This window comes from Geotrypetes seraphini, chromosome 4, assembly GCF_902459505.1.
Source record: "Geotrypetes seraphini chromosome 4, aGeoSer1.1, whole genome shotgun sequence".
NCBI classification, from domain to species: Eukaryota; Metazoa; Chordata; class Amphibia; order Gymnophiona; family Dermophiidae; genus Geotrypetes; species Geotrypetes seraphini.
Window position 1 is genome coordinate 178,948,085 of NC_047087.1, and position 11,431 is coordinate 178,959,515.

Below are 11,431 nucleotides of genomic sequence, written 5' to 3' on the forward strand. Positions count from 1 at the left end.
CATTCCCTCCCCCAACTTTTTCTTTCTTTCACCCTGCCCCCTTTCTTTCTATATGTCTGTCTTTCTCTCTCTCTCTCCGTGCCCCCTTTCTTTCTGTCTTTCTCTTTCCATGCCCCCTTTCTGTCTGGCGATTGGCTGGCCCAGAACGTCCTCTCTGACATCAGAATAGATGTCGGTTGGCGAGAGTTGGTCAGCCCCGCGGTGAAGGGAAGCAGGGAGAGCTCAGAACTCAGCAGCGGCCTTTTCCCCGATGGCGGCGGAGGCAGCCTATTCCCCGATGGCAGCGGCGGCAGCCTATTCCCTGGCGGTGATGGCGGCCTGTTCCCCAATGGCGGAGGCTTGGGGGAGAGCAGCAAGAAGGGAAGGGAAGCAGGTTGGGCACCCCTGCTCTAGACGAGCTGCGAGCCACACTCAAGTAGCTAAAGAGCTGCATGTGGCTCACGTGCCACAGTTTGATGACCACTGGTCTAGTGGCACCCTTCCATCTCCACCCCCAATCCATCAGAGCCCATCCCATCATACCTTTGAAGAGAGGCAACAGTGATGCCCACTCATTCCTGTCTCCGGTGTTACCATCTTGGACAATGTCAGCTTCCTGCCCTGTGCGATATGTCCTGGGAAAAATTCCCTTATATGGCAGTAAGCCCTATCTGGTGCATCCCCAGCATTCACTGCACAGAGCAGGGTGATGCCATGAAAGTAGGAGAGGTCAGGGGTAGGAAGGTGCATCTAGACACCAAGGATTTAATTTTTTTAATTGGGGGGTTTGGGTTTGGGAGATGGGGAGGACATGGACCACTAGACCACCAGTGAAATTTTCTAAGGCGGGGGGGGAGGGGCTTGTTAATTCTGCCTCTGATTTTCCCTCTTTCCCTTCCAACACCCTCCCCTCCAGGAACATTGGCCCCCCATCTTGTTCTCCTGAACATTCCTGTGTAGTCTAACGGGATGAGGGCCAATGTTTCAAGGGTTAGGGAAGGGTGATGAAAGGGAAGGAGGGGAAAATCAGAGGTAGAGTTAACCAAGCACCAGCCAATATTCAGACTGGTGCTCGGCTATCTCTCCGTATAAAATTTGGACAGCCTTTTTTTCTGTCTTAACTTTATGCAGTTGCTCAGCCAGCTGAGCTTCCGCTCCACCCTAACTTTGCCCCCAGACTGCCCGCAAACTAGCTGGTTTTGGCACTGATGGTTAGTGGGGATATTCGGTGACATTGTCTAGTTAAGTGATGCTGAAAGACTCTGAATAACCCCACATAAGCAATTGAATCACCAAGGTACCTCTCCTGGCCATTTAAATCTCTAAATATTAACCCCTAAGTTTGTAACTGAGACAATGGAGGGTTAAGTGACTTGCCCAAGGCACAAGTAGTGTCAGTGAGATTGGATCCCTGGCTTCCCTGGATGTCAGCCTGCAACTATACCCACTAAGCCCCTCCATCATTTGAGCTCCTAAGCCCCTCCATCATTTGAGCTCAAATAGAAAGTGAGGCAGTTAACCAGAGCCTAATGTGTGCTGATTTTGTGTTTTCCCCAGGGCTGGAAGAGGAATGTTGAGCTGGTTTATGCAAGGTTTGGAGAAAATGATACCCCAACCTAAAGAAGTCAGCACCCTGACAAAACCTGAGGTGAGCCTTTATATGGTAGCAAAAAAGAGGTGAATAGTGCACATATTGAAGATGTTTTGGTATGGAAGACTGAACACAGATTCTTTGAGCAAGACATTTTGGAGCAAATTCTACAAACGGCATCCCAATTGTAGGCAATTGGGACACACATTTTAAAAAAAAACAAAACACCCCAAGGCAGGCTGCCTACATTGTAGGCATCTTCGTGAGCCTAGGGAGGCATGTAGGGCAGCCTAAGCTCACCCAAGGCCACTTCGCCTGGAAGGGGCCTTAGGCAAGCTTAGGCGGCCCTAGGTGTCTACTTAGGGCCGTGACAGGCACCTGAAATGTAGGTCAGCAAAATACTGGCCTACATTTTAAATAGATGCGGCCGCTGAACTGATAGCGACAAGGGAATCTCCATGCTGCGATCTTTGTAACGGCTGCAGCATGGAACCCGTCCCACCATGAAGTTGGCCAGCAGTAGGGATGCCCAGTCCCTCCTGCCACAAACCCCAAAACAATCCCCAGCAGGAGAAATGCCTAGTGCCTCCTGTTGGAACCCCTGAAGCTGCCTCCCACACCCCCGAATGTCCTGAGCATAGGCATTGGATGCCAGCGCACTCATAAAGCTGCAGTTACCAATTAAGCTGCTAGCTTTCACTCAAGGTGTGAAAAATAACAAAAAACATGGAAAATGACGCTAACACAAGGTTCACCAAAATATTTAATTTTATTGTTTCTATTTTTCTATCATGGACATCAAAAGGCTAGTTGCGTTAGCGGGAAGTCGTTATAGTTGTCAAAATGCTGGCCTTCTGATAAAGAACTCAGCTCGATACTTCAAAGCTCCCCATTATATACCTTTGGCTCAGTGTGACATCATTGGCTGTCAGCCAATCAAAATTAAAAGAGGTGGTGTTTAAAGTTAGACAAAGAAAATTCCTTTATATGTTTAAAAGTTTCAGAAATCATATTTGTTTTGTTTACATTCATTTCTGAATATACATTAACATTTTATAACATATCCAATATTCCTTTTATCCTTTTCACAAAGGTATATTAAGAGAATCTGTATTTGTTAAAAAGGATGCTGAAATATTCTCAGCCTGCTTTGAACAGTTTCATGTTCCACCTAATAAAACTGGTCAGCCTTAGAGGAAAAGGAGAGGCTGTTTTCCCCCTTTCTATGCTAGAGACTGCTAATTATTTCCAGATGTTGTGCTCAGGCTTCCTTTAAATTTCTTTAGGTTGCAAATATATATAATATGTTTTTTTCAAAACCAATTCTTTTGTTCAATACACATCCATACACATAATTACTTATTCAGGTTCAGGGGCCCCTTCCATTCAGACCATGTATTTTCATTCATTCTATGTATTTCATTCATATTTAAACCATTTATATGTATCTCAGGTTGGGATACTTAATCTCATATACTTTTTCTAACCAGCCTAAGGCACATCTGGTATCAATTAGAACCACGATGCTAGAAGCGGGAAACCTGAACAAAGGCAGGGAACACAAAATGGAGTTCAAGACACAGTAGATACAGAAAGACAGAGAACAAAATGGAGTCCATGTATATCCTGATTTCCTTCATGAATCTAGCCTAATAGCAAAGTACATAAAAAGAATATTATGCTTTCCCTTAATATTAATCTGTAGTGTGTTTTTCTGGCCTTGGCTACATCCATATTCAGATTTTTATTCACCAATTTTTCGTACGCTTCTATTGGGTGTGGCCTTAACTAACATATGTTTGTATCTAACTAGAGTTACCCAGAATCATACGAAAAGCAGGCGCTTAATACTGCACTATCATGTCCTGACGTCCATTCCATTACCGTCCCATAGATATCACCCCCTACTGGCCACGAGCCACTACTGCTCAGTCCACGGCAGGAGGAGTGCTCAATTCCTCCTGCCGCAACTCCACCAAGATATAAGCCAGCAAGAAGGATGCCCAGTCCCTCCTGCCTGAAACTTCTCACACCCTGTGACATCTCCCGACAGGTGGGATGCCCAGTCCCTCCTGTTGGAACACCCCCTACCCACTTGAGACATCCCCTGGCACCCTAACCCCTCCTGCAAGCCCACCCAGAACCCATAAGTACCTTTTTTAGTTGGCCGGCTGGAGGGATGTTTACTCCCTCTGGCCGGCAGGCCTGCCTCCATTGAATGGTGGGCCTTCCCCTTCCTGATGCATCGTGGGATGCACTGAGGAGGGCCTAAGGCCCTGATTGGCCCAGGTGCTTAAGGCCCCCTCAGCCAACCGGAATCTTAGGCCTCTCTCTCAGTGCATTCTGGAATGCATTGGGAGTGGCCTGAGATTCTGATTGGTCAGATCCCTTAGGCCACTCGGTGGGGGGGGGTTCTGACAGGAGGGGACAGGGCATCCCTCCTGCCGGGGAATGTCTCGGGGGGGGGGGGTGTTTCTTGGCAGGAGGGACTGTCGCAGTATGTGCAAAACTAACCCATTTGGAGAAGTTTCTCCAAAAGAGAATCATGGAGAGGAGACTAATAGATAGCAAGAAAGAAGGAGAAATATTCTGGATGCCTGAGAAGGTCTCATTTTGCTTATCTTATTCTCTTTATTGCAGGACATTGAGTCTTTGTCTGTGAGCCCCTCGGAGGACAGTAAGTAGAGTTTATGGTGCTCTTATTGAACATTTATGGTTGATATGGATTGCTTGTATTTTTTGCTTGACAGCTGGAGGGGAAATATCTGAAACCCCAGCTTGAGTGAAAGAGAAATGAGTGACTGAGGACATAGGAGCCAGCTCTGTGGGTGCTGTAGGTATCTGAGCATTCCCCAATATTGAACAAACCCATTGACTGTGTGCAGAGAGAGGTAATTTCCACTGGGTTTAGCACCCCTAATAATTTTGAAAAGTTGGCTCAACTCTGCCCTGCTCAGTCTTGCCCTTGAAGTTGCTGGTCTGCACCTTTTGATGTGGTATATTAAAATTGTTATTTTAATGGTTATTCCATATCAGCTAATTACAAAAGACAACATATATTTATAAATAAATAAAGTGGTAGGAATAGTACATTCATTAGAAGCAAAATGGAAAATGTCATTGACATTGCCCATCTTGTTGCATCTTGTTTTCAGGAACAAATACAGTAAAACCTTGGTTTGCAAGCATAATTTGTTCCAGAAGCATGCTTGTAATCCAAAGCACTCATATAATAATGCTTGAATACCTGAATAATTTGTAATCTGCATAGAATTGTAGGATATGCGGAATATAAATTATAATATAAGAAATCAGTGCAAATTTCCCCATAGGAAATAATGGAAACTCAGACAATTCATTCCAGAATCCAAAAACTTTGGGCTCCTTTTACAAAGCCGTGTTAGCGGTTTAACGCGCGCTAAGTGCTAGCTGCTACCACCTCCTCTTGAGCAGGCGGTAGTTTTTGGCTAGCGCGGGGGATTAGCGCATGCTAAAAAATTGCTTGCGATAAAGCCACTAACGCGGCTTCGCAAAAGGAGTCCTTTAATACAAAATACTGTATGCTGTGAGTGCTTGAGCTATGGGTAAATTGGGCATGATGCTTTTATTATGTTCATCTGCGCTCAGCATAAGCTGTGTGCAGTTGATCTGTGGGTTCTGATGACATGACGCATGTATACGTGCTCGTCCTGCAAGACAACGCTCATTTATCGAGTTAAAATTTAATAAAATGTTTGCTCGTCTTGCAAAACACTCGGAAACCATGTTACTCGCTATCCAAGGTTTGACTATATAAACTTTTGTGCTTTTATTGGGTCTCATTAATAGCGCACACTCTTTTGAAAGAATTTGCAATTTTCACAAAATGTGCACACTATGTATGGGTTATGTATGAGTTAGCATTGAAAGCAATGTAATTGGCCAGAAACAGCTCCTGGGTGGTAAAATCACCTGTGACCTCCCAGTGGAGGTGGTGAAGACATGAAAAATGTCTGAATTCAAGAAAGCATGGGACAGGCATGTGAGATCCCTTAGGGGGAGAAGGAGATGGCAGATGATATGGATAAGCAGACTGGGTGGGCCACATGGCCTTTATCTGTCATCATTTTCTGTTTTAATGTTTGGAGCTACCGTTAATTTTCAGTAACGCGAAACCAGAGCACTGCTGAAAATAACCGGTTAGCACTGAACTGAAAACTGGCTTTTTTGGGGGTGTTCCAGAGATATTTATTAAAATTTGACATACTGCACGATTGACAATCCTTCTGAGCAGTGTACACTAACTGCATAAATTGGACCGCATAAAAGTCAGTTCTATCTTTATGCAGTAAATTACAATACAGCCCCACTCCATATTCATGGGTTTAGGACTGTCGACTTCATTTATTCATGAGTTTCTAAACTCTGATCCACCCCTGCCTCCTGGACCTCTCCACACCTTACTTTTAAAGCCTGGTGGTCTAGCGGTGAAGCGGGGCAGGAGCAATCTTTCTACACTCCTGTTTCATGCAGAGCTGTGAACAAAAATGGCTGTCATGAGTTCCTGTGGTCTCTAATTGCTGTCTGGGGGGTTTCTGGCTCTTCTATTTCACTTCCTCTTATTTCCCAGTCTTTTACTAACTCTTTCTTCTTCCCCAACCAGCATTTGACCCTGTCTCCCACTTCCATCCAGCATCTGCCCCTCCTCTCTCTTCTCCTTCCATTCAGTGTCTGCTCCCTCCCTTCTTCTCTCCCCTTCCAACCAGAAACTGCCCCCTCTTTCTTCCCTCCCACCCAGTGTATTGCTAAGTGTCCAGGTTAAGTGTCCAAGTTAACCTGGCCTAATATATCAGTGCCTACCTCTAGGATGCCTAAGCACACCTAGGCATCGCTGTCTAGCTGTTGATTGACAACTGCACTGAGCAGCACCTACAACGTAGGCGCGTTTAGGTGCCATTTATAGAATCTAGCCCTTGATGGTTCTCAAAATTAAGCCAGTATTTAGAATCTGTACTCAGATATCTATCTGGGCAAGACAGTACTACTGTACTTTTTATGCAGTCCTAATTCAGGGAGAGAGGAAGAGATAATGGTTACTGCGGATGGGCAGACTGGATGGGCCATTTGGCCTTTTATCTGCCATCAGTAACTCCTTCTCCAGAATGCCCTAGCATTAACCAGATAGTGCTGTGGAGGTCACAGCTGATATTTAGTTGCACAATCTGGTAAAGGTCTGCCAAATATTAGCAGAGGGCTGCTCGGCAAGACATAACCAAGTAGAAGTCTTCCTACCTGATTAAATCTCACTGAATATCAACTCCTGTGCTCCTAATTATAGGCCTGACATTCATTTACTTAGATTTAAAAAATTAATTCAGGTGTTCAGTCATGGTGCAATAGAGGGTTAAACCGCGGCCTGGCAGAAGATCGTTGGAGCATTTAGCTCCAGACCGCAGCAGAAACCTCTAAGGCTGCTTACTAAAAAGGAGGAGTTGGGAGGGGGGGGGGTTTGGAAATAAAGTTCCTAACTTTTTATCCCTGCTCTAAATCTACCTCTGCCACCCACTTTTTAGGATTCTAAATGCAGGAGTTTAGTGAAATTTTGAGCATAAATTTAGGTACTCAGTTCTACTTAATTTTCATAGAGGCCAATTTAGGAGCCTAACTTTGAAAACTTGGAGCCTAATCCCTTTGAAAATTGACCCTCCAATCATTAATTTTATCTCTTCTTTTCCTTTTGTTTCAGGGGTGAAGGGGGTCTAGGCCCCTGAAACAAATGGAAAATGGAAACTGAAGAGCAGCCCCCATCCCATTGTCACCATCACCAAAGGATTCAATAAAAATCAGAATGAAAGGTCTGCAGATAGAGGCTTTTTCCAACTAGGGTTACCAGTTCTTCTATATTATATAGGACATCCAAAGCAATGACTAGTCATTTATATTAGTATGAAAACTGCTTTTTATTTTTCAGTCACTGTTCTGGCAAACCTACTCCATGCATGTGTAAGGAGGAAGATTTCTCATATGTCTCTCAAAACTGATAAGAGACACATATTCAAAAAACTTGACTAGTAGTATATCAAACAGCAGTTTATGTTCATATTTTTGACTGAAAATTCCAGCTTTGGAGTCTCTTTAGCTAATAAACCACGACCCCCCCAACTGTCGATACTCGTGAACCCCCCACCCTGACCTCTCCCCGTACCTTTTGTAGTATGGCCAGCTGGAGGGATGTCTATACCCTCCGGCCGGAAGGCTCGCCTCTTCACAATGGTGAGCCTTCCCCTTCCCGGTGCATCCTGGGATGCACCAGGGAGGGGCCTAAGGCCCTGACTGACCCAGGCACCTAAGGCCCCTCCCATAGGAGGGCACCCTATGCACCCAAGACAATCAGGGCCTTAGACCCCCTTCCTGGTGCATCTCAGAATGCACCAGAAGGGGAAGACCCGCCATGGTGAAAAGGTGGGTCTGCCAGCTGGAGGTTTTAGGTATCCCTCCAGCTGACCATACTACAAAAGATAAGGGGGAGGGGTTGAGGCTTGGGGGTGTCGGGGTGGGGGAGTTCAGGAGTATTGGCAGTTGTGGGAGCTCATGGATTCGATGGGGGTTTGGGGAGGTGTCGGAGTGGGGGTTCAGGGGGTTTCAGGGGTATTGGCGGTTGGGGCAGGTATGGGGGGCCTGCAGGCAGAAGGAAATGGGCTTATCACAGTTGGTATGTGTACTTCGGGGGTTACGGCAGAAAGGAGTGGGCATCCCTCTTTGTTCCCATATGTTAAATCCATCCTGTTGTTATTAGAAGTCTTTGATTATTATATCTTATTACTGACCTATATTATGTATGTAAACTTGTAACCCATTCTAGGCTCTTGTGGGAGTATGGGCTAAAAACCTGAATAAATAAATAAAATATGCAGATATACTTTGGAAATACAAAAAATGCTGATAAGTCATCTGTTTAACAGAGTTTATAGAACTGATGGGAATACCCATCAGGTTTGATTACTTGTCTAAAAATTGAAGAAACAGCTGAGTTGAGTTATTGAACCATTGGTTATTATATTTTGTGAACTGTTACAGTATTGTAAAGTTTGTTAGAAATAATCTGTTATATGTTTTTTTGGATTGTTTTGTAATTTTAAACTTGTGTATATTTTTAAAATAAATTTTATGGATGTCACTTTGCAAATTGCTTAGATATAGGTACAAAAAAGTCAATAAATCATAACCATAACCATACATGCAAATTTACCTACTGTTTAGATAAATGTATATATATATATATATATATATGTGTGTGTGTGTGTGTGTGTGTGTGTGTGTGTGTGTAGGCTACATAGGATGGGCAATATATATTTTTTAAAAGCTTTTATAAGTATAGAAAGACTTTGGGCCATAAATAGGGCTCCTTTTATCAAACCGTGCTAGCGGGGTTAATGCGCGTGACTTTTCATCACGCGTTAACCCCCGCGCTGGCCCAAAACTACCGCCTGCTCAAGAGAAGGCAGTAGCGGCTAGTGCGTCCCATGGTTTAGCGCGTGCTATTACATGCATTAAACTGCTAGCGCGGCTTGGTAAAAGGAGCCCATAATGCTTTTTTAGAAACCTTTGGTGAATGGTCTGCTTATATAAATTGACAGATATTTTATAGTTATTCTGCTGCAACAACTTCTTTACTGAGTTTGGCATCTGTATTGGTAATGCTTAAAACAGATATACTAAATGCAGAAGCACAATTGTTGCCACCCTCCTGTCATTTATCAAGGTCTCCTTAATTTGCTTATGTAAGCGTATGTAATTCACCTCAAAGAACTTCAAGGGGTGACTGGCAATACTGATAATGATGTAGATCTCTATGACTCATAACTGGCCTATTCTTCCTGGCTTATAGAATACTAGAATTCCCTCTAAACCCATTAAGCGAGGAAGGTCTGGCTAGTTCAGGGGAGAATGTCTTGTAAAAGCTCATGTAAAACCATCTAGGCCAGGGGACTTTCCCACTGGAAGCACTTTAATTACCTCTGCAACTTCAATGGGGTTATTTTCCCCCATTCTCTCTCATATCTTTTTGATATATATATAGAGTAACTCCATTTGCTATAGATAGGCAATTATATCCTCCTGCCTATTGCATTTCTTCTTTTTTTACACTTTTCATTAAAAAAATTATAAACTGCTACTTTATTTCCTTCTTTACATATGCTTCCCTGTTATTCCTTTTATATTTTTATTGTATTCTGTTCTTATGCACTAGGGATGTTCATATAACTGGTCTTTCTGTCATGGGCCATGATTTGAAAGTTTTGGCGTTTGCAAATGACTTGATGATTATCTTAACTAATCCTGAACATTCTTTGTCACATCTGCTTGATGCCTTGACCGAGTTTGGGTGTCATTCAGGATTTATGTTGAACTATCGAAAATCCACAGCTCTTCTGTTTCATCCTAGTTTACCTACTCATTGGCCTGGTTCTTTCCCCCTCACTTGGGCACCTGGGAAAGTTGTTTATTTGGGGATTACGATTCCACAAGATGTTTCTCAGTTTCACGATCTTAATACGCAGCCCTTGTTGGATAGGACAAAGTTTTGTCTCTTGGCGTTATTTTCCTATTTCTTTAATGGGCCATATTGCCCTCTATAATATGATGGTACTCCCTCAATGGTTATGTGTTTATCAGATGTTGCCTTTGTCTCTTTCCCAGAAAATGGAACTTCACATAAACAAATTGGTCCACAGATTCCTTTGGGTGGGTTGCTCTCGCCTTCTTCTCTGTACGGTGGTTTTACCAATTGATTAGGGGGGTATGGGCATGTTGCCCCTAAGATGCTTCGTGGAGGCCTGTCAAATGTGTCATATTCACGATTGGTTAATGTCCACTTCTTATTTCTCATGGACCCCAGTGGAACTGCAGTTTTGGAAACCCTATCATTTTAGTTACCTTCTCCATACTCCTCAAATTGTGACTGCTGTCCTGGGGAACCCTTATTATTTTTTTCTTTCTCTCTTACAATCCACGTGGAGACAAATCTGCGTCCAGCTGGGTCTAGACTTTTGCTCTACTCCTCTGTTGCCTATTTGTAGTAATGTTTCTTTTTCTCCCTGGTATGATATCAGCTGGATTTCAGATGGCAAAGAGGAGATGATGATGATGGTACTTTACTGGTCCTCTCTCAGTTGCGTACTACCTATGGCTGGACTTCTTTGGATGTTTTTTCTTATATGCAACTTAGACATTATGTGAACTCTTTGCCAACTTCGACATTATTTCTTAAGGCTTTTGTCAGAAATATATTGGTTAGATGCTCAACTGATAGTACTATTACGATAATTCAGACACTCTCTTTTGGACCTCTCTCCATCTTTAGACTATGCCAGGGTGGCCCAGGCCTGGAGCGTGGAACTGCAGATTACATTGCAGGGTCCTAATACACATCGCTTTTTGAAATTATTATATAAATTATTACCTGACATCTCATATTTTGAATGGGATATAAATTTCTTTGCCTTGGCGTACTTATCATGCAACACTTGTCTCTGAAAGTTCTTGCCCCAGATGGCATTGTAACAGTTATAGTTTATATTGGTTATGTGACCTGCAACTAGAGAGTTGCGCGGGGACAGAAATCCCACCCGTCCCCACCCGTCCCCGCCAAAGTCCCACCCGTCCCCGCGAGGAATCCCACCCGTCCCCACCCGTCCCCGTGAGGAATCCCTCTGTCCCCACCCATCCCCGTGAGGAATCCCCTCCGTCCCCACCTGTCCCCGCGAGGAATCCCCTCCGTCCCCGCCCGTCCCTATAAACTTCAGAAATAGTTATTTCATTTAATTATGCTACTGAATTAAAGGCTCTGGTAGAAACCCATTTACAAATAAGCAAAAAGAC

The 11,431-nt window shown here is 43.8% G+C and overlaps 1 protein-coding gene across 1 annotated transcript in view; it reads left to right on the top strand.

The window, feature by feature from the left end:
* The window catches only part of LOC117358829 (cyclic nucleotide-gated cation channel beta-1-like), a 63,861-nt gene extending 56,056 nt beyond the window's left edge, over nucleotides 1-7,805 (top strand). Inside the window, exons 8-10 of the mRNA XM_033940576.1 lie at nucleotides 1,537-1,627; nucleotides 4,211-4,247; nucleotides 7,296-7,805. Coding sequence (XP_033796467.1) covers nucleotides 1,537-1,627; nucleotides 4,211-4,247; nucleotides 7,296-7,312 — 145 coding nt within the window. The 3' untranslated portion in view covers nucleotides 7,313-7,805. The remainder of the gene's footprint in view (nucleotides 1-1,536; nucleotides 1,628-4,210; nucleotides 4,248-7,295) is intronic.
* Nucleotides 7,806-11,431: the final 3,626 nt, after the last annotated feature.